Source organism: Schistocerca cancellata, chromosome 7 (assembly GCF_023864275.1).
Source record: "Schistocerca cancellata isolate TAMUIC-IGC-003103 chromosome 7, iqSchCanc2.1, whole genome shotgun sequence".
Lineage (NCBI taxonomy): Eukaryota > Metazoa > Arthropoda > Insecta > Orthoptera > Acrididae > Schistocerca > Schistocerca cancellata.
In genome coordinates, this window is record NC_064632.1 from 252,855,359 (window position 1) to 252,879,771 (window position 24,413).

The 24,413-nt window shown below is 42.8% G+C and overlaps 1 protein-coding gene across 1 annotated transcript in view; it reads left to right on the plus strand.

The window, feature by feature from the left end:
- LOC126092310 (uncharacterized) overlaps nt 1-23,203 on the plus strand; it is a 157,850-nt gene extending 134,647 nt beyond the window's left edge. Inside the window, exon 5 of the mRNA XM_049907835.1 lies at nt 22,838-23,203. Coding sequence (XP_049763792.1) covers nt 22,838-23,096 — 259 coding nt within the window. The 3' untranslated portion in view covers nt 23,097-23,203. The remainder of the gene's footprint in view (nt 1-22,837) is intronic.
- Nucleotides 23,204-24,413: the final 1,210 nt, after the last annotated feature.

Genomic DNA, 24,413 nt, shown 5'->3' on the forward strand with positions numbered 1-24,413 from the left:
AACTGGAGCACATCGTGCACAATGTGGTGTGCTGGCCCGTGACTAATCTGTAAACATGCTGCAATGTCATTCAGTGTCACTCGGCGGTTTTCCTTCACTATGGCTTCAACTGCTGCAAAGTTCTGTGGAGTCACAACTCGTTGCGCCCGACCTGGACGTGGAGCATCTTCCACTGAAGTCACACCATGTGCGAACTTCCTACTACATTCGTAGACTTACTGCTGTGACAAACATGCATCACTGTACTGAACCTTCATTCGTCGATGAATTTCACCTTCACTACGCAAAAACCGAATAACAGAACGCTGTTCTTCCCTGGTGCAAGTCGCAAGTGGGGCGGCCATCTTTATACTGATACTGCGACGGTAAATGTGCATCAGCACTATGCTGCCACCTACAGGCCATTCTGCACCCTGTTTGTAGCACGCTTACCAACTTACACGATAAAGGCGTGAAATTGCGATTTGTTATTACAAATTTAAGCTTTTCGTTTGACTCACCCTCGTAACGGCTAATCAAAGATTTTGCCTGAAATTTAGCAAATTCGCTAACATAAAGCCATCGCAAAACTGTACGAGTTTAAAGCACGTTTTCCATTTATTTTGATGTTATTGGTCTGGTGAATCTAATAACGCATTTCCCAGACATGTATCTGCAGTAGTTTTCCAGAATATCTAAAGAACCAAAGATAATTATAGAAGTATATTCTGTTTACTTTCCATTAAGAATGTAGAAATGTTTATGACATTCTCGGTAACCGTTAGTGAGTTGTTTCAGTCGTTGCCTAACTTTGAAACGAGTTAGTTTTCTGTATTGTTCAGTGAAAGAACATAATAACAACAGTGTATTTAAGTGAGACCACATAGCATCTTTGTAATTCGTGGATGCCTTTCAAATTTACGACAGAGGAATACGCCGATATGGTGTTTATTTGTGGCAAATGTGTCGGTAATGCTACGGCTGCAGTCGACGAATATCACGTACGCTATCCAACTCGGACGATTCCAAATGCACGAACCATTAGTGGAGTATTGCGAATGTTACGGGAGGCACGTTCTCTACCTAGCGTTCATAATCAGTACGAGCGCTCGATACGTGAAGACGATGATGAGGATATTTTGGATGCTGTTCATCGTAGCCCGGATACCAGTACACAACGTATCTCTCAATTAGGCATTTCACAGTCTGAGGTATGGAGTACACTAAAATACAATAATCTGTATCCTTACCATAAACAAAAAGTGCAGCATTTACATCCGGGAGATCCTGCCCTTCGCTTGGAGTTGTGCAACTGGTTAAATACTAATTGGGAGTTACACAAATACATTTTATTTACTGATGAGGCACAGTTTACTCGAGATGGTATAAACAATTTACGTAATGAGCACGTATGGTCTGAAGCAAACCCACATGCAACAGTGCAACGCAATTTCCAGCAGCGATTTACATAAATGTGTGGTATAATAAACACACACTTTATTGGACCATTCATTTTCCCAGAACGTCTAACTGGCGAGACGTACTTACAATTCCTGCAAGAAGAAATGCTCCACTTGCTCGAAGATATTCAACTTGCTACGCGATTGCAAATGTACCCTTTTCAACATGATGGCGCGCCTCCAGATTTCACCAACGCCGTTACTCCATATTTAAATGAACATTTGTCCCAGAAATGGGTTGATCATGATGCTACACGTCTGTGGCCACCCAGATTGCCCGATTTATCACCAATGGATTTTTGTGTATGGGGATGGTTGAAGGACATAGTTTATGACGACAAAGTCAAAACACGTGAGGCATTACTTGCTCGCATTAAAAATGAAATAGACGAAATTAAGAACGACCCTGTGAAACTGAAAAGAGCAACAAAATCTGCTCATACACGTGCAGCTACATGCACTGAACACGGTGGAGACATTTTTGAACAGTTATTGTGAATGTATTGTGAAACTGTAAGTACACTGTACAATCCTTAACACTGAGCTCTGTTTTTTCCGGTTTAACATGAATTCACGTGTGCTTTAGTATTAATAAAAGCAGATTATCTGACAATTCATACAGTTTCAGTTAACGTTATTACCATCATTTTTTCCAAAATTAAATTCTCTACAACTTCTGATGAAAACTTTGTGCACTTATCTGGACTTTATAAAACAATTTGGGCCAAGTAGTTAATATATTAAAAATTTTACGAAATTACTTCTTTGGATGTTTTGGAAAACTACTGCAGATAGACATCTGGGATATGTTTTATTAGATTCAGCTGATCAATAACAACAAAATAAATGAAAATCGTGCTTTACTTTAACCTCATACAGTTTTGCGATAGCTTCATATTAGCGAAGTTGCTAAATTTCAGGCGAAATCTTTTATTAGCCGTAACTCCGTAACTAAACATTTGTGGACCTACGTTTATATGAACTTTTTTCTTTAGTTTTTCTTGTAGAATAACATATTAAAATATTTGCATATCTTCGTGAATCGCCCTGTATACATAAAAGTGAAATCAAAATCTGCGAAGCAGGAACGTAAAGATAAAAGAAAGAAAGTAAAAACTATAGCCAGGAAAACAAATGAAGAATCTTGGAATAACTTTGTGAGCAGAATTGAACGTGACATCCATGGAAGACAGTCCAAAGCTTACAAGTTGGTAAAGCGTTTAAAGAAAACTGAAAAAGTGACAAAATGTCTAAATATAATACCAAAATATAAATGTGTCGCACATTATAAACACTTCTGGTGTAATGAAAACCAAGCTTTAGCGGAAGATCGTCCTAAAATGGGTAAACCACATGATGGCGATCTCATTACCATCCAAGAACTAAACGAGGCCCTGAATAAAAAAAAAAAAAAAAACGGGAAGCAATAAGCCTCGACGGCATAAACGCCGAGTTACTTAAATACGGGGGATTATCATTAAAACTTAGACTTCTTCATTTACACAACATGTGTTGTCAAAGACACCAAATCCTAAAACCATGTACAATTGCAGATGTCATTTCAATCCTTAAAAAAGGTAAACGAAATGAATGCAATAATTATCGCGGTATAACACTAGCGGACCAGCATATAAGATTTACGCCAAGTTAATAAATCAACATCTACAAATTATCGCCGAGAATCTGTTAACTGAAGAACAAAATGGTTTCAGAAAAGCAAGATCCTGCACTGATGATGTTTTCACACATAACAAAGAAGTATATAGGGAAATACACATCGCTTTTGTAGACTTGGGGAGAACTTTCGCTCATGTTGATAGGAAAATCTTACGGGACATATTACATAGAAATGGATACTCTCAGCAAATAATGAAGGTAATAAAAAGCCTATATAAAGATATAAAAACAAAAATATAGACTAATCATGCTATATCAAAAGACATGCCAATAAACCAAGGAGTTCGACAAAGCTTTAGCTTATCACTCACACTTTTTAATATATACATTGACCTTATTTTTTAATGTGATGCTTTTTGCAGACGATCTTGCAATTGAACTGGATAGAGCGACTTCGCTACAAAGATCCATCTACAGAATAAACAAGATTTCTAAAGAATATTATATGAAAATATCCATTCCAAAAACAAAAGTGATGGCTTTCAAAGGGACAAAACCGCTGAGAACCAAGATCATAGGAAGCAAAACCAATGAACAACTTAGCCACATCAGTTAGCTTGGAAATATTATAAGGTACCTGAGTGAACTCGACATTAACAGCAAACTGCAGAAATATCAAATGATATGTGGAACAATCAATAGAAGTTGAGAAAAAAGTGATAAAATTCACAAAAAGCAAGCTTTAAAGGATATTGGCCACTTCCACATTGCTTTTTGGAAGCGAAACATGGACAACTACTAAAAAGCAAGAAAATATAATCCAAGCGGCGGAAATGAAATGTCTAAGAGGAGTTAAGGACTGTACAAGGTTAAATAGAATAAGAAACAAAGACATAAGAGCAGAGCTCGAGGTTTATGCTATAAATGAGGTGATCAATTCTAATCAAGAAAGCTGGCTAGAGCCTCTACAAAGAATGGCAGATTCAAGACTACCAAAACAAGTCTTAAATTTTAAACCTTTAGGTACAAGGTACGTAGGAAGACCAAGAAAAAGACGACTGGATACTTAAAAGACGGAGCAGGCCTATGGCCTTGACTACGATTAAAGAAGAACTCTGAGGCCTCACCAACATGCTGGTGGAGTCTCACAGACAATCAGACAGAGAAATCAAAATAATTTCGATAAATCCAGGAGAGGTATCCATTGCATAAAATATGGTAAAAATATGCAATATACTTTCTGAACAGACCAAACAACTTGCAGTTTTTACAGACAAAATAATCATGCTGGGCACAAATAAAAATTGGCGCATCTAGTACTGCTTTTCGGTTTTTCTTAATTTTCTCTCTGCTTCTTGACTGAAGGTTTTTTGGGAGCCTGGATGTTACTTACACATTATTCTTTACGTGTCGAGGAAGATGGATCAATTCTCCGTGTCCAACATGTCGGTGAACCAAATCGTCTGCGAGTTGTATTTGTTCTCTTATGATATGTTTGGGCTGAATACTGGCACCGTTTACACCACTAGTCTTGAATATGGCAAGAAATATTTCTAATGGCCATCTTGAGGTTCGTCAGTATACTGAATAATAACTGTAAATTTGATCTAGGCTGTCAATGGGCTGCCCCACCTTTCGCCTAACCGTTTATCATGAATGGTTCGTTACTTGAATGTAGTGCATTGTAGACAACAACAACACAACTGCCCGATTTCTTTGAAGAATATATGAACAGACCGTCGTGTTATCAACCTCAGAGGAGAAGACAATAACGAAGAAAAACCGTGACTTCCTGATGATCGCACGAGGTGCTGTGTTTTCGTATGTGTCCCTCACGGTGAAAAAATCATTTCCATGACTTGATTTCATCCATTCTGACAACAACAAGAGTCCAAGAAACGCTAAATTCAATTATAGTGAAATCTTTTGTTTAAGATCGTTGTGATTCCAGAACTTCTTCTGATTGTTCTCATTGTGTCATTAATGTATTAAAATATATTGCAACAGGGGATCAGAAATAAATAACAGGCTTACAAGATATGTCGAGACTCAATATTCCTAGAAAACGACCCTGGAAGTTAAACAACAATACTTTGAGGCCGAGTTCAGATATGTGACTTACAAAGTTCACACAACTTCCAAGCTGCGTTTTTGAAAGTAAACGTTGGTTTAGATCAACATTTTTTTTTGTTCTGGGAGTCCGTATGAAGAGCATGACACTCGATTCATGATCACCTGTGATGAAATCAATCCAGCATCAGTGCTATCTTCTGAAAGGCAAATGTGTGAATCATTGAGACCTAATTTAGTCCGTTTTCGGGGAGCCATGTTGCTGTAAAACATTATATCTTTTTACCAGTTTATGTAGTAACACTAGAAGCAATAGCTGATCTAAAAGGAAAGATACGCAGGGAAAAAAGAGACACTTATGTGTCAGTGAGCCCCAAACGGAAAAATCTTGTGGTATTCACCACGCAACAGTAATAATGCACAGTGTTTTCTTAGCCATTCACGGAGAAATGTAAACTAAGATTACGAAGAGTTTCAATACTATCTTCCACTTAACGGACGAGACACTACAACATTCAAAGGGCATTAGGTCCTTCATACAGCAACAGCACCGTTAAAGGTTAACAGTAATTTCCCAGTTTAGTAGTGGAATTTGTACAGTTTTCGGGTTACGTTAGTAAACGTTTGAATACGAACTGCATATGCATTGCAAAATGCATGCACCATAACGTGTTTCGTTCTGTGAAGTGAGCTGAGAGAGTGGAACTCCTAACCACACTTTTTAGTGATACCCAGATAGCACGCTAATGGATCACCAATTAAACTCACTCACCTTAGCACTGTGTGTTGCCCTACTGACTGTATAATCGAGCCCTCCGATCTCACGTACCCTGAGTTTGCCACTCCTTTGTGCAACAAATCGCGAGTAATCGAACCTAATGTTTCCGTAACAGTGTTGTTTGACTGTTACATAATAACGCTTGTGACCTCGTGTACTTTACTTCCTTTGACTGAATAACATTCTTACCTGCCACGTCTAACCAACGCGTAGTAACCGTTCTACACTGAAAAGAAAAAACCTGGTATAGGCATGCGTATTCAAATACAGAGATGTAAACAGGCAGAATACGGCGCTGTGATCGGCAACGCTTATATAATACAACGAGTGTCTGACGCAGTTATTAGATCGGTTATTGCTGCCACAATGGCATATTATCAAGACTTAAGTGAGTTATAACGTGGTGCTACAGTCGCCGCACTGGCGATGAAACACAGCTTCTCTGAGGTAGCGATGAAGAGGGGATTTTCCCTCACGACCATTACACGACCGTACAGTGAATATCAGAAATCAGGTAAAACTTCAAATCTCCGACATCGCTGCGGCCGGAAAAATATCCTGCAAGAAAAGAACCAACGAGGACTGAAGAGAATCATTCAGTGTGACAGAAGTGCAACCATTCCGCAAATTGCTGCAGATTTCAATGCTGGGCTATCAACAAGTGTCAGCATGTGAACCATTCAACAAAACACCATCGATATGGGCTTTCGGAGCCGAAGGCCCACTCGTGTACCCTTGATGTTTGCACTACACAAAGTTTTACGCCTCGCTTGAGTTCGTCAACACTAACATTGGACTTTTGATGGATGGAAACGTGTTGCCTGGTCGGACGAGTCTCGTTTCAAATTGTATCGAGAGGATGGAGGTAATTATATCTAGCGATAATTTATCCATACTTAGAATCGACGATATTGACAATTTTTGCGTGTTACCGATATTGCTACTGGAAAGATTTCGTTCCGAGGGATTACAAGTCTTTCGAGAATGTTTGAATTTCAAGTTCGAAGTCGATAGCTAACGACAAGAGAAATATTTTTTTTTACCATGTGATATAATTACAGACTAACAATTTCGGTTTTTCTTCTTTACTTATACAGTGAAACCTTGCATCTTGTAGAACTTCATGATGTTAGGTCAACGGGAAGCGTACTGCAGGATTTGATGAATGAGTTTCCTAGTATCAAAAACTTCTGAACGGTTTGGTTTAGGACGTTCAAACTGCACAGTTGGCCGCGGTGCATGATGGGAATTAGTATGCGTATGCGCACGCGTCTTGGCTTGGCTTAGCGACGAAGCCAACTTTCATTTCGAGGGGTTTGTCAATAAGCAAAATTGACGCATTTGAGGGACTGAGAATCAGCAATCGAGTAGTCTCTTCACCATAAACGGGTTACTGTGCGGTGTGCAATGTGCAGTCACCCAATAATTGATGCGATATTCTTCGATTGCATCGTGACTACCGAACGGTACATAAACGTTCTGGAAGATGATTTCATCTCCTTTATCCAAAGCGATCCTGATTTCGACAAGATGTGGTTCATGCAAGACGGAGCCCGACCCCGTCGAAGCAGGAAACAGTTTGATGTCCTGGAGGAGCACTTTGGGGACCGCATTCTGCCTCTGGGGTACCCAGACGCCACTGGCGTTGGCTTCGATTGGCCGCTGTATTCTCCGGATCCGAACACATGTGACTCCTTTTTGTGGGGCTACATTAAACACAAGGTCTACCGCAATAACCCCAAAACCACTGCTGAGCTGAAAAGCGCCATTCAGGTCATCGGCAATATCGATGTTCCGACACTTCAGCGCGTCATGCAGAATTTCGCTATTGGTGTGAGCCACATCATCGCTAATGATGGCAGGCATATCGAACACGTCATAACCTAAATCCCAATATCTGTAGTGACGTTTCCATGTTGAATAAAGTGTGTAAACGCCGTAGTTTGTAACTAATTTGCGTTTTTTTCTCATATAGTTCAACAATTTTTACCCTGTATGTGACATAACTTTGAACTTGATACATATACCTGCTCCTCAGAAAAGTGTTCTTAGCAGTCGTACAGACAGACACAAAAGTGTTCCTACGTGTAACTGTTCCGATTTGTACGTTATGAGGTACGGAACCCTAAAAACGAGGAGGTCTTCAGCAGTTTCGGCGAATGCGAGAGTATGTGGAAAACATTGACTATGGGATGTTACCAAAAGGTCTTTACAACTTTAAAAATTCATATAAACTTACTGAAAGAAGATCTAGAGCTGGGTTTAGTGCTGTTTTGTAGGGAAACGCATCAAGATTTTTTTACGTTAAACTAAAGATGTATGTGACTTCCATTGGTTATCCTGCACGCATCTCATCAGATCTCAATTTCTTCCCAAACTCGCTGTAGCATTGCAGATGTAGCTTGTTCAGTGGCGGCGTAAATTTTTGCTCTAAGTTCACGGGTTCACAGGTAGATGCCGTGTTTCTTGACTTCTGCAAGGCGTTCGATACAGTTCCCCACAGTCGTTTAATGAACAAAGTAAGGGCATATGGACTATCAGACCAATTGTGTGATTGGATTAAGAGATCGTTGATAACAGAACGCAGCATGTCATTCTCAATGGAGAGAAGTCTTCCGAAGTAAGAGTGATTTCAGGTGTGCCGCAGGGGAGTGTCATAGGACCGTTGCTATTCACAATATACATAAATGACCTTGTGGATGACATCGGAAGTTCACTGAGGCTTTTTGCGGATGATGCTGTGGTATATTGAGAGGTTGTAACAATGTAAAATTGTACTGAAATGCAGGAGGATCTGCAGCGAATTGACGCATGGTGCAGGGAATGGCAACTGAATCTCAATGTAGACAAGCGTAATGTGCTGCGAATACATAGAAAGATAGATCCCTTATCATGTAGCTACAAAATAGCAGGTCAGCAACTGGAAGCAGGTCGTTCCATAAATTATCTGGGAGTACGAATTAGGAGTGATTTAAAATGGAATGATCATATAAAGTTGATCGTTGGTAAAGCAGATGCCAGACTGAGATTCATTGGAAGTATCCTAAGGAAATGCAATCCGAAAGCAAAGGAAGTAGGTTACAGTACGCATGTTCGCCCACTGCTTGAATACTGCTCAGCAGTGTGGGATCCGTACCAGATAGGGTTGATAGAAGATATAGAGAAGATCCAACGGAGAGCAGCGTGCTTCTTTACAGGATCATTTAGTAATCGCGAAAGCGTTACGGAGATGATAGATAAACTCCAGTGGAAGACTCTGCAGGAGAGACGCTCAGTAGCTCGGTACAGGCTTTTGTTGAAGTTTCGAGAACATACCTTCACCGAAGAGTCAAGCAGTATATTGCTCCCTCCTACTTATGTCTCGCGAAGAGACCATGAGGATAAAATCAGAGAGATTAGAGCCCACACAGAGGCATACCGACAATCTTTGTTTCCACGAACAATACGAGACTGGAATAGAAGGGAGGTACCCTCCGCCACACAACGTCAGGTGGCTTGCGGAGTATGGATGTAGATGTAGAGATGTAGATAGAGAAGCCGGCACACGAGGTACAAACACGATATCTTTGATGAATCCCCATTAAAAAAAATCGTGTGATGTCAGATCTGTGGAACGTGGGAGCCATCCAATTGGCCAATCCATTGACCTGGAAAGTGGTCACTGAAAAAATCGCAGACTTCAGCCAGTCAGTGGGATGGTGCACCATCTTGCATGAAGTAAACATTTCTTTCTTGGTCATCCTCATCGATCTGTGGTATCAAAAAGTGTTGTAACGTATCCAGACACATTATCCTGTTGATGGTACTCTCACGAAAAAATATGGGCCGTACAGTTTGTTCTTGCTCAGTTAAAAAAAAAATTTCAGTTTTAGGCTATCACGAACATGTTGCAATGTTTGATGTGTATTTTCATTGCCCCAAATCCTACAGTTATGCGTGTAAATCTTGCCACTTAAGTGAAAAGTCGACTCCTCAGAAAAGATGATTTTGTCCAAGAAATGTTCATCCTCATGTAATCGATTTAACATATCTGCACAGAAGTTCTTGCGAGCAATTTTATCAGTGTCTTTTATTGCTTGCACGATCGTCAATTTGTACGGTTTCAAATGCAAACGGTTTCTGTTAACAAAACGTTGTCTCACTCGCGCAACGACGTCGTCAGATGTCTTTGGGCGACCTAATGATTTCCGATGTCTTACCGACCAGCCTGTTTCTAGAAAACATTTATGCCACTCATAAATTGCAGGCCTACTAGGAGGAGCTTTAGCTTACTACGTGCGGAAATTACGCTGAATTGTTGTCACCGACTTCGATTCTTCAAACCAAAAAACGCAGCTAGCACGCTCGGGTCCAGTATAGGCAGCCATCTTCAACGCAACTGCTGCTAGAGCTTCGTACGGTGCCATGCGGCACTAGCAAACTACGCAAGACAAAACTTGATGTGTTTCCCTACAAATTGACACTAAAATCACCTCTGTAGGTACTATTTATATGAATTTTCAAAGTTTTAAAGTCCTTTTTGAAACACCCTGTAGAAAAAGGGACAGGATGATGGGACATGTCTTGAGACATCAGGGAATGATTGCCATGGTGATAGAGGTAGAGGTCAAAAACTGCAGGAAAAGAAAGAGACAGAAATATACCCAAAAAATAGCCGAGGACGCTGGGAGTAAGTACTACTCCGATTTAAAAGGTTGGCACAGGAGACGAGTTCGTGGTGGCCGTGCCAAAGCAGTCTGAAGACTGTCACTCAAGAAAAAAAAAAGTCGCTTCGATATATTGGTTTCTTTCTTTTAATTACGTAGTTGATGCATTTTTTACGTGTATTTCTCAGGTTATATTGCACGTTACCGGATTTTTAGTTTATTTCTGGCACTTTATCCATAGAAACATACATTTTTTAGTGCATGTCAATCCGCCCTCTGGTTATCAGTGATCTTTCCTAGTGTTTATCACGTCGTGCGGGGTCCACTGTTTTCCGTTATTTGGCAAGTATGTTTTATTGAACTCTGTCGCTAGATGTCCTTCGTGTTGCCCCAGGGAAGTCGCGAGCACCAGCCAAGTACGAATCGTACGAAATTTGTTGTGTGTATTGTCGTATTTTAACAGTACGTGTATCACGTTTTCTTTGTCTGAGGTAGAGATTTGAGACAAGCCCAGCAGTAGCTTACTGCCCAAAGACCACACACTGGCTGGTTGGTACCAGACCAAAGGTCGTAAATCCACCGCTCACTTCCCTATCTCACAAGCGATAGTGCTCTGTGTTAAGCTAACACCTTTGAAATTACGAAACGGTTGTAGAGAAATATACGTCATGTACTAAAGTATAAATACAATAACGAAATTAAGAAACGTAGGAGGCAAAATATAAATTCTCTGTGATGTTTACTTAAACGAGACAGTAGCAGCAGCAGTAAGTAGTTCGTAAATGTGTCATAGTCTGATAGAGGGCTATTGTTTTCGTCTACAGACGTCTGAGTTTCACAGTTCAAAAAATGGCTCTGAGCACTATGGGACTTAACATCTGAGGTCATCAGTCCCCTAGAACTTATAACTACTTAAACCTAACTAACCTAAGGACATCACACACATCCATGACCGAGGCAGGATTCGAACCTGCGACCGTAGCGGTCGCGCGGTTCCAGACTGTAGCGCCTAGAACCAATCGGCCACACTTGCCGGCTGAGTTTCACAGTCGATAGCTGTTATAAGCGCTGCTAGGTGTCAGGGATCTCCTTAAAGTTGACTCGACTGCAAGAGTGTCTTAGTAAGTGAAGAAAAGAGGTATTAATCCTACATGCATGATACGTCATTTTTTCACGTATCTCAGTATTTATGACGTCATACAGTGATATATTTGTGTAAGTACATTCAGCGGCATATGTGGATAATATCTGTGAAATATGTTGCGAAGAGAGTTGGAAGCACAGAAGTAATAAACGTCACGCACTATGCGGCAGGTTTTCAAGCATCTCAATGTTTATGGCTTCATATCTTCTGAACTATGTGGGGTACCTTGATATATTTCCGTGGGTGCATATAGTGATATAAGTGGATACTGTCTGTGAAATTTATTGCGAACAGAGTTAGTTACACAAACGTAACAAATTTAAGCGTCATGTAAGATGCGGTAGTTTTTCACGATCTCATTGTTCATGACGTCATATCTCACCAGTTGTGGCAGGTAGGTAGTTCTTACCGACACAGCGATTGTTGCCAGACAGTAAGGAATGTGTGTACCACATCTAGTTGAAATCGGTCTAGTGCTTTATGTTTAGGAGGAGATATAGAGCATACACATACATCCACCTAGATATTGAACTCTGGCAACACATTCAATCACATCCCAGACTCGGTTGATCTGGTTCAGATCTAGGAAGTTGGGGGGGGGGGGGAGGGCAGAGGGGGGGGGGAAGCACCCTGTTCCTCAAACCACTTCATCACACTCCTGGCCTTTTGATATGGCAAACTGTCTTGCTGAAAAATTCCAGTGCCATCAGGAAACTTGATCGTCATGAAGGAGTATACGTGGTCTGCAACCTGTGTAAAGTGCTCCTTGGCCATCATGGTGCTTTGCACGAGCTCCACTGGACCCGTGGATGCCCATCCCGCAGTACAGGTGTCAAGGAGCTGTTCCCTGGAAGAAGAAGGTTCACTCCCTCCCATTGGCCAGAAGAAGAAGGTATTGGGATTCATCACACCAAGCAACGCTCTGCCACAGAGTGACTATCGAGTGCCGATGGTCACCTGCCCATTTCAGTCACAGTTGTCAATGTCATAGTGTTAACATTGGCACATACATGGGTCGTGGGCTGCAGAGGTCCATTGTTAGGATTATTCGGTGCGCTGCATGTTCAGACACACTTGTATCTGCTCAGCATTAAAGTCTGATGCTAGTTCCAGCACAGTTCATCGTAACTGTTTTACCAGTCTGCCCAGCCTACAACGTCTGACATCTGTAATGAGGTGACCACCCAACCCCACAACGTCTGGATGTGGTTTCAGCTCGGTTTCACCACATGTTGAAGACACTCACCACAGCGCTCCTCAAACACCCTAATAGTCATGTAATTTCCGAAATGCTCATGCCGAGCCTCCAGGCCATCACAGTCTACCCTCAATCAAACCCAGATAGATCGTGCACCTTCGCCATTCTACATACAGACAGCATGCTCACTGATACTACATACACTGTGCGTGTGTCTGACTAGCAGTCATTCCTCACCAAGTGACACTACTATCGCCTTGATGGATTTATATCAATAGTAGGTTGGTGGCCACGATATCTTGCTGATCAGTTTATATATATACATGTATAGGGTGTTACAAAAAGGTACGGCCAAACTTTCAGGAAACATTCCTCACCAACAATTAAAGGAAAGATGTTATGTGGACATGTGTCCGGAAACGCTTAATTTCCGTGTTAGAGCTCATTTTAGTTTCGTCAGTAGATACTGTACTTCCTCGATTCACCGCCAGTTGGCCCAATTGAAGGAAGGTAATGTTGACTTCGGTGCTTGTGTTGACATGCGACTCATTGCTCTACAGTACTAGCATCAAGCACATCAGTACGTAGCATCAACAGGTTAGTGTTCATCACGAACGTGGTTTTGCAGTCAGTGCAATGTTTACAAATGCGGTGTTGGCAGATGCCCATTTGATGTATGGATTAGCACGAAGCAATAGCCGTGGCGCGGTACGTTTATATCGAGACAGATTTCCAGAACGAAGGTGTCCCGACAGTAAGACGTTCGAAGCAATTGATCGGCGTCTTAGAGAGCACGGAACATTCCAGCCTGTGACTCGCGACTGGGGAAGACCTAGAACGACGAGGACACCTGCAATGGACGAGGTAATTCTTCGTGCAGTTGACGATGACCCTAATGTCAGCGTCAGAGAAGTTGCTGCTGTACAAGGTAACGTTGACCACGTCACTGTATGGAGAGTGCTACGGGAGAACCAGTCGTTTCCGTACCATGTACAGCGTGTGCAGGCACTTTCAGCAGCTGATTGGCCTCCACGGGTACACTTCTGCGAATGGTTCATCGAACAATGTGTCAATCCTCATTTCAGTGCAAATGTTCTCTTTACGGATGAGGCTTCATTCCAACGTGATCAAATTGTAAATTTTCACAATCAACATGTGTGGGCTGACGAGAATCCGCACGCAATTGTGCAATCACGCCATCAACACAGATTTTCTGTGAACGTTTGGGCAGGCATTGTTGGTGATGTCTTGATTGGGCCCCATGTTCTTCCACCTACGCTCAATGGAGCACATTATCATGATTTCATACGGGATACTCTACCTGTGCTGCTAGAACATGTGCCTTTACAAGTACGACACAACATGTGGTTCGTGCACGATGGAGCTCCTGCACATTTCAGTCGAAGTGTTCGTACGCTTCTCAACAACAGATTCGGTGACCGATGGATTGGTAGAGGCGGACCAATTCCATGGCCTCCACGCAACCCCGGTACCAAATGTAGAGATTATTCGTGCTCGTATTGTGGATGGCTGTGATACAATACGCCATTCTCCAGGGCTGCATCAGCGCATCAGGGATTCCTTGCGACGGAGGGTGGGTACATGTATCCTCGCTAACGGAGGACATTTTGAACATTTCCTGTAACAAAGTGTTTGAAGTCACGCTGGTACGTTCTGTTGCTGTGTGTTTCCATTCCATGATTAGTGTGATTTGAAGTAATAAAATGAGCTCTAACATGGAAAGGAAGCGTTTCCGGACACATGTCCACATAACATATTTTCTTTCTTTGTGTATGAGGAATGTTTCCTGAAAGTTTGGCCGTACCTTTTTGTAACGCCCTATATATATATATATATATATATATATATATATATATATATATATATATATATATGAGGGGATTCCAGATTTGCTTCTAAAATACAGTTTCTTTCTCCACTTGGACACCTAATTCTTAATGGTTTCTTGTTGAAAATCACTGTATCGATTTACTGGGAAAGGAACATGTGCCGTACTTTGTTATTAAACCCCGATAATTTAATGAAATCTCGTCGTCCGAAGGTTGCCAAATATTAAAGAACAGCAAGTGTCGCCAGGAAGCATCAGTGAACATTTTCTCACTGAACTGGCAGAGCCGGATGGCAAGGTATGCTGCCTGATACCGTCTCCAGTAAACTGATAGAGTGATTTTCAACAAGAAAACAATTAAGAATTGGGGTCTCTAAGTGGAAAAAGAAATTGTATTCTAGGAGCAAAACAGGAACTTTAATTTTGCTGGGCCTATCACCTTTCGTATGGAGCAGATGCCTGGATTGTAGGCAACACACAAGACGTACGCACAACCATGGAGTGCTTATGACTTGTATCTCAGGAAGATAACCACTACAAGAGAATGCATGGTGTTTCCAAGAAGCATCAGCGTCGATTTCATCTTTAACAAAAGTTGTTCCCCATGATGTAGTCTGTAACCTCTACACGTTTGATGCAAAGACTTAGAAACATCTTGGATGTATACAGTCTAGTTTTCATCAACATGGATAATTATTTCTCTGTGGTATAGAGGAGTTGCTGTTAAGAGGAAACATCTTCAATTTGCATTTGAAAAAACGTCTGCTAGCAGTCAGATATTTTAATTCCATGGGTACATTGTGAATAGTTTTATAGCTGCATCTTTCACACCTTTCTGCACCAAAGTTACACTCATTAAACAATTTTTCCTTCTAGTTTACTACTTGTGAATACGATGGGCGTTCAATAAGTAAAGCAACATGATTTCCGGCCAATTTCTGCTACAAAAATGCGGAATCTGTTGTGGGACAACGTGGAATAATCCCACTGCAGCCGCTATAGTTTCATGACGTTCCGAAGGGTGGCGGCTCTGTAAGTACACTACTGGCCATTAAAATTGCTACACCAAAAAGAAATGCAGATGGTAAAGGGATATTCATTGGACAAATATACTAGAAATGACATGTGATTACATTTTCACGCAATTTGGGTGCATAGATCCTGAGAAATCAGTACCCAAAACAACAACCTCTAACCGTAATAACGGCCTTGATACGTCTGGGCATTGAGTCAAACACAGCTTGGATGGCGTGTACAGGTACAGCTGCCCATGCAGCTTCAACACGATACCACAGTTAATCAACAGTAGTGACTGGCGTATTGTGACGAGTCAGTTGCTCGCCCACCAATGACCAGACGTTTTCAATTGGTGAGAGATCTGGAGAATCTGCTGGCCAGGGGAGCAGTCGAACATTTTCTGTATCCAGAAAGGTCCGTATAGGACCTGCAACATGCGGTCGTGCATTATCCTGCTGAAATGTAGGGTTTCGCAGGGATCGAATGAAGGGTAGTGCCACGGGTCGTAACACATCTGAAATGTAACGTCCACTGTTCAAAGTGTCGTCAATGCGAACAAGAGGTGACCGAGACGTGTAACCAATGGCACCCCATACCATCACGCTGGGTGATAACGCCAGTATGGCGATGGCGAATACACACTTCCAATGTGCGTTCACCGTGATGTCGCCAAACACGGATGCGACCATCATGATGCTGTAAACAGAACCTGGATTCATCCGAAAAAATGATGTTTTGCCATTCGTGCACCCAGGTTCGTCGTTGAGTACACCATCGCAGGCGCTCCTGTTTGTGATACAGCGTCAAGGGTAACCGCAGCCATGGTCTCCGAGCTGATAGTTGATGCTGCTGCAAACGTCGTCGAACCGTTCGTGCAGATGGTTGTTGTCTTGCAAACGTCCCCATCTGTTGACTCAGGGATCGAGACATGGCTGCACGATCCGTTACAGCCATCTGGATAAGATGCCTGTCACCTCGACTGCTAGTGATACGAGGCAGTTGGAATCCAGCACGGCGTTACGTTTTACTCTCGTGCACCCGCCGATTTCATATTCTGCTAACAGTCATTGGATATCGACCAACGCGAGCAGCAATGTCGCGATACGATAAACCGCAATCGCGATAGGCTACAATCCGATCTTTATCAAAGTCGGAAACGTGATGGTACGCATTTCTCCTCCTTACACGAGGCATCACTACAACTTTTCACCAGGCAACGCCGGTCAACTGCCGTTTGTGTATGAGAAACAGGTTGGAAACTTTACTCATGTCAGCACGTTGTAGGTGTCGCCAGCGGCGCCAACCTTGTGTGAATGCTCTGAAAAGCTCATCATTTGCATATCACAGCATTTTCTTCCTGTCGGTTAAATTTCGCGTCTGTAGCACGTTATCTTCGTGGTGTAGCAATTTTAATGGCCAGTAGTGTAGCTTTCAAAATGGCCTTTTTGACAGAGATGCGTTCCTAGCAGAGAGCTGTCACTGAGTCACTGAGTTTCTTTTGGCGTAAAACCAGTGCATCGCAGGCTATTCACAGGCGCTTACAGAATGTCTACAGAGAAGTGGCAGTAAACAAAAGCAGTGAGTTGATTGGCGAGGAGTCTGTCATCATCGTAACAAGATCGCACAAACCTGTCTGATCTCCCCATGCAGGCCGGCCGCAAGCAACTGTGACTCCTGCAATGTTGGAAAGTGCGGACACTCACATTCGAGGTGATCGTCGGATCGCAATCAAGCACCTTGCTGCACAACCGGACATCTCCGTTGGTAGTGCTGACACACTAGTCCAACAGTTGGGTTACTCAAAGGTTGAAACTTCTTAATACATTTTCACTTGGACTGGAATAACTGAGAAAGTGAAAGTTCTTAATTTAATTCTGAAGCTACTGAGTGAAACTGATTACGCAACTGAACCATCTAAAACTGCTGAGTGAAATCAAACGTACTGTCTCTTTGCTTGTCTTTATCATTTCGTTTCACTGATCTACAGAATTTTCCCTGACAAATACAACTCAAAGTTATTCATTTCATTTATGACCCACAATATACAAGGAAAACACAATCTGACTATTACTTAACACAAAAGAATGGCCCTGAATTAGAAGAAGTCCTAACAATAATCCATACGTTTCATAAGTCACTTACCTCACAGAAAATATTCATTCCACGAACTACAGCGGTACAGCAAACACCAATACAGCCAGCTAAATAAAAGACTGTAACAACTGTAGGCTCTAACTACTAATAGGCATGCTGTTAGCAAAGAAAGATTTTGTAGCAGAGCAAACAATGTAGTTAGCAAATTTTACCTTAATAATGTGAAATCCATATACTGGGTGATCAAAAAGTCGTATAAATTTGAAAGCTTAATAAACCACGGAATAATGTAGATAGAGAGGTAAAAATTGACACACATGCTTGGAATGTCAGGGGGTTTTATTAGAACCACCCCATATTGCTAGACGCGTGAAAGATCTCTTGCGCGCGTCGTTTGGTGATGATCGTGTGCTCAACCGCCACTTTCGTCATGCTTGGCCTCCCAGGTCCCCAGACCTCAGTCCGTGCGATTATTGGCTTTGGGGTTACCTGAAGTCGCAAGTGTATCGTGATCGACCGACATCTCTAGGGATGCTGAAAGACAACATCCTACCCAATGCCTCACCATAACTCCGGACATGCTGTACAGTGCTGCTCACAACATTATTCCTCGACTACAGCTATTATTGAGGAATGGTGGTGAACATATTGAGAATTTCCTGTAAAGAACATCATCTTTGCTTTGTCTTACTTTGTTATGCTAATTGTTGTTATTCTGATCAGATGAAACGCCATCTGTCGGACATTTTGTGAACTTTTGTATTTTTTTGTTTCTAATAAAACTCCATGTCATTCCAAGCATGTGTGTCAATTTGTACCTCTCTATGTACATTATTCCGTGATTTATTCAGTTTTCAAATTTATACTGACTTATTGATTACCCAGTATATATATAATCGTCCGTGACATCCAGTTCCAAAAATTAGATAATCGTCAACAATATTACAAATCCATGACGGACACATATCCAGATCGTCCGCTTCTGCAAACAGTTCAGACCTCTAACCTCCCTCACTGCTAACTATTAACTTCCAAACTCCATCACTGCTGGCTATTCACTTCAAACTGCCATCACTGCTGGCTATTCACTTCCAACTGTGAGTCCGACTAGCCACAGAGTCTCTTACAGAGGGCGCACAGCGCTGTCAGTGATATTAATGCAGAGCGCTGCACAGTGCTGCCAACATACAAACACATAAACAGCCTACTTGCAAGGTGTGTGCCCGCTAGGTTCCTTGCTGCCAAACAGAAGACCGTAAAGAGCAACGAAGGACCATCTGTCTGCATTTGTTTGCGCGTTACGAGGTTTATTGTAACAATTTTTGTCGAACATCGTCACAGGCGATGAAACATGGGTTCACCACTTGAACTGGGAAGAAAACAGTAATCCATCAAGTGGCGCTGCACCACCTCTTGTCTGGAGAAAAAGTTCAGAGCCGCACCCCAGCTGGTAAACTCATGACAACCCTTTTCTGAGACTCTGAAGGGGTTATTCTGTTCGATGTCCTCTCTCATGGTCCAACGATCAACTTTGAAGTGTACTGTGCTACCCTCAAGAAACTAAACAAAAGACTTCAGCGCGTTCGCCATAATAAAAATACAAGGGAAATTCTTGTTCCCATGACAATGCAGCATCTCACACAAGTCTGCACACCCGAGAGGAGCTCACAAAACTTCATGGGACTGTTCTTCCTCATCCACTGTACAGCCCGGATCTCACACTTTCCGAGTTCCACGTGTTTGGTCCAATGAAGGATGTATTCTCTGGAAAGCAGTACGTTGATGACGTGGAGCTTATTGGTGCAGCAGAACGTTGGCTCTGACGTCGACCAGTAGAGTGGCACCACGCAGGCATACAAGCGCTTTCAATAAGGTGGCGTCAGGAGACATAAGCCCGTCCAATTGAACGGAGATATGTTGAGATCTGTGGTCCTGTGGCCAAAATGTGGGGAATGATGAGTTGTGTTGGAATCCTGAATAAAATCAACCTTCTTTCAGAAATAGATATGTTACATTACATATTGAACGCCCTTCATATCCGCCGCTCGTGGTCTCGCGGTAGCGTTCTCGCTTCCCGAGCACGGGGTCCCGGGTTCGATTCCCGGCGGGGTCAGGGATTTTCACCTGCCTCGAGATGACTGGGTGTTTGTGTTGTCCTCATCATTTCATCCTCATCCAGGAAAGTGGCGAAATTGGACTGAGCAAAGATTGGGTAATTGTACGGGCGCTGATAACCACGCAGTTGAGCGCCCCACAAACCAAACATCATCATCATCAACGCCCTTCATATCTCTGCTACTCTTGAACTCAGTCTGATTGTTGATAACAAACTTCGTAAGTGTATAAATGTTCTATGACGTTGTGGTTAATATTGCCAGCTGTTTAGCGAGACGCTTGAGAGGTATATGTTTGTAAACCCCACACATGCTTCTAATCACTTTCTTTTGCTATATGAATAAAAAAATGGTTCAGGTGGCTCTGAGCACTATGGGACTTAACATCTGAGGTCATCAGTCCCCTAGAACTTAGAACTACTTAAACCTAACTAACCTAAGGACAACACACACATCCATGCCCGGGGCAGGATTCGAACCTGCGACCGTAGCGGTCGCGCGGTTCCAGACTGAAGCGCCTAGAACCGCTCGGCCACACCGGCCGGCCGCTATATGAATACTTCCTAAGTGAGGAGCTAACCCCGTAACACATAAGTGAATGAAAACCTGCAAAATGCGTTAAATTACCGACTTATATATCCCCATTGTTGTTAATTATTTTTGTGACAAAATTAAACTAAATCTTCATGTTTTCAACAATATGCACACCTGAGAACGTGGAATTTTTTACCTTGTTCATTTTATCTTTTTTGTTTACTAGTTTACTAGGAGCTGGGATGTTTTAGACTGTACAAAACCGGAAAAGCTGTACTCATAGTTTGAAGTTCGTCTGTTTGTGCAGAACCAGTCAATAACTTGTTTGCTCGGCTTCACAACACTTGAACCATTTGCAAAGAGGACTAATTCTGCCTTCTGATTCCAAGAAAATAGCAGATCATTAACATAAGACAAGAACACGAATGGGCCAATGATCCAGCCTTGTATGGCTCCCACTGTAATTTCTTTCGCACGCAGATAACGTGGCGTCCGCCTATGTGTTACTCAGTGTGGAGTAACTTCCTGCATTGTGTTTCTTAAATAAGAATAAAACCCAGCTACATTTTTCACAAAAACTAAATTTCTCTAATACAATATTATGACTGACGTAGTGAAATTCGTTCGGTAAGTCACAGAAGATCACGAACGATGAAATGTATCATTTAAATATTTTATTACCAACGCGGAAAATGTATAAACAGCTGATTCATTTATAGTAGCTCTTTTGAAACCGTGATTAGCTAAGTATCCCATTACTACATAAGTGGGTGACAACAAATTTTTGGAAAATTATGTTGTGACACTGGGTGGTAGTTATTGACATCCTTGGAGTCAGCGTCCCTTTTTTTTTTTAAGTTCATCAATGGTCTTTGGACACCATCTATAGAGCCAACAATAGGATTTTTTTTAATTCAAGTGTGTAACAACCCGAAATCATTAAAAACAACAATTGTCAGTTAAATCCATTTAACATGTAACTAAATCACTGATGTAAAAAAATTAAAATACATTCATTATGAAAGGAGGTTTGTGACACAAATAGTACTTATTCATTTACTATATTATAATGTAAAAAATTAAAATATTAAAAGAAATAAAACGTAAAAAATTGCTTTCCTATATTCTTATTTTTTCTTCCGCTACACAACCGTGTAGGTGTTTCTACCCTTTTATGTCTTCTGTTGCTAAAAGAGTTTGAGTGTTCGTTGGGAATGCGTTACCAGAGGACATCAGACGCTGCATTCATTCCGTGGTTTATTGATATTTTCTGTGCCCAAAGTGCTCCTCCAGGACATCAAACACTCTCCTGCTTCGATGGGCTTGAGCTCCGTCTTGCATGAACCACATATTGTCGAAATCATGGTCACTTTGGATAATGGGGATGAAATCATATTCCAAAACCTTCACGCTCCTTTCGGTAGTCACTTTGCCATCAAGGAACGTCGCACAGATCATTCCGTGACAGGACATTGCACACCGCACGGTCACCTGTTGAGGCTGAAGAGACTTCTCGTGGTGTCACCGCCAGACAGCACACTTGCTAGGTGGTAGCCTTTAAATCGGTCGCGGTCCGTTAGTATACGTCGGACCCGCGTGTCGCCACTATCAGTGATTGCAGATCGAGCGCCGCCACACGGCAGATCTAGTGTAGACTCCCTAGCACTCGCCCCAGTTGTACAGCCGACTTTGCTAGCGATGGTTCACTGTCTACATACGCTCTCATTTGCAGAGGCGACAGTTTAGCATAGCCTTCAGCTACGTCATTTGCTACGACCTAGCAAGGCGCCATATTCGGTTACTATAATTCGGTACAGATAATATTGTGGATCATGTACGGTCAAGATCGACGTTCATCATTAATGGATTAAAGTTAAGTATCAAACTAATTACGTCCTCTTTCTGAATTCTAACTCCTTGTCGTGTTCCAAACCACACGTCAGTACAGTTCTTCCCTCCTTACGCCAGCCTGCGTGAGCTAAATCGCGTGCATTTCGGCCTCCACTAGTAACACGGTGTTGGCTCTTCTTCCAGCACAACACTTCTCGATCGCGAAATGCCAGTTTTTCTTATTGACGAACCCATCCAAATGGAAGTGGGCTTCGTCACTAAACTAAACCATACTGCACATACTAATTCTCATCATGCCACACGGCCAAACTGTGCCGCTTGAACGTCCTAAGGCAAACCGTTCTGAAGTTATGAGTATTTTACACCGTGTAGTTCAATGATTGTCACCCTGTAGTTAGTGTATGTGTTATTTTGTAAAACTGATAATGCAGATATGTACTTGGATCTGATATCAAAGCTGCTAAATAAATAAATGTATCGTTTCAGCTGTGTCGACCCCACATCTAGCCCTGGACAGGAGACTACTGCGACCACAACCACCGGCACGAGCACCATCACCACCACCACCCCCAGCACACCCATCCCAGGAACTTTCTGCTCGCCGCCGCTGGCCAGGCTCCCCGACCCGGACGACTGCACGCGCTACTACGAGTGCAGCGAGCACTGGACGTGGGTACACGGCGCCTGCACGTGGGGCACCTACTACAACCCCGTGCACCAAAAGTGCGAGATCGGCTTCTGCTGAACGCGTCGCCAGCCTGCTGCACTGAAGTCAGCTGTATCGCTACAGGCCCTCTCTAGTTCTTCACAATTAACAGCATCTTGTCACGAATAAATATGTTGCAAAACTTGTTTACATTTTTTGTATTATATACGACACACCTTTCCCAAAAGTCACCCACTCTCGTAATAATGATGTTCTTACTCTTATTTAAATACTAACTGTGAAACCTGACATTGCCTGGGAATCTACTTATTCCAGTCTTCTGTTAGTCCATCTCCTTCCTCCTCCTCCGCTCTCTCTGTCCATTTCTTCTTGCTGCTTTTCTCTGTCCATCTCCTTCGGCCCCCTTCTTCCTCCCTCGCCCACTACTCATCCCCTCTATCCACCTGTCCTTCCTCCTCTCTCTATCCTCTCCCCCCCCCCCCCAGTTCCTGTCCATCACCTACACTCCTCCTTCTCTCTGTCCATCTCCCTCCACCCCCATGCTTCCTGTCCATCTCCTCTACCCCACTCCATCTCCTCCTCCCCCTCCCTCTGACCTCCTTCTCCTCCTCCTCCTCCTCTCTCTGTCAGTCTTCTCCTCCTCCTGCTGTCCACCTTCTCTAATTTCGTCATCTCCTCTCTCTCTCTCTCTCTTTGTCAATCTCCTCTTCCTCCTCTCTCTGTTCCTCTCCTTCTTCCCCTCTCCCTGTACATCTCCTCCCCCTTTCCTTTTTGTTTCTATCTCCCGCTGTTCTCTCTCTGTCTATCGTCTGCTCTTCCCTTTCTCTGTCCATTTCGTCCTTCCCCTCTGTTCGTCCTGTCCCCTATATCACTGCCTGCCTCTTCCTCCCCCTGTCTCTGTCCATCTCCTCCTGCCTCCTCTCTGTATTCACCTTCTCCTTCCCCTCTATCCACCTGTCCTTCCTCCTCTCTCTATCCTCTCCCCCCCAATTCCTGTCCATCACCTTCACTCCTCCTTCTCTCTGTCCATCTCCTACCCCCCGTCACACTTCCTGTCCATCTCCTCCACCCCACTTTTTATCCATCTCCTCCTGCCCCTCCCTCTGACCTCCTTCTCATGCTCCTCCTCCTCCTCCTTCTCCTCCTCCTCTCTCTCTCTGTCTGCTCCTCCTCCTGCTGTCCATCTCCTCTGATTTCGTCATCTCCTCCCTCTCTCTTTGTCAATCTCCTATTCCTCCTCTCTCTGTTCCTCTCCTTCTTCCCCTCTCCCTGTACATCTCCTCCCCTTTCCTTTTTGTTTCTATCTACAGCTGTTCTCTCTCTGTCTATCGCCTGTTCTTCCCTTTCTCTGTCCATTTCGTCCTTCCTCTCTGTTCGTCCTGCCCCCGTATATCA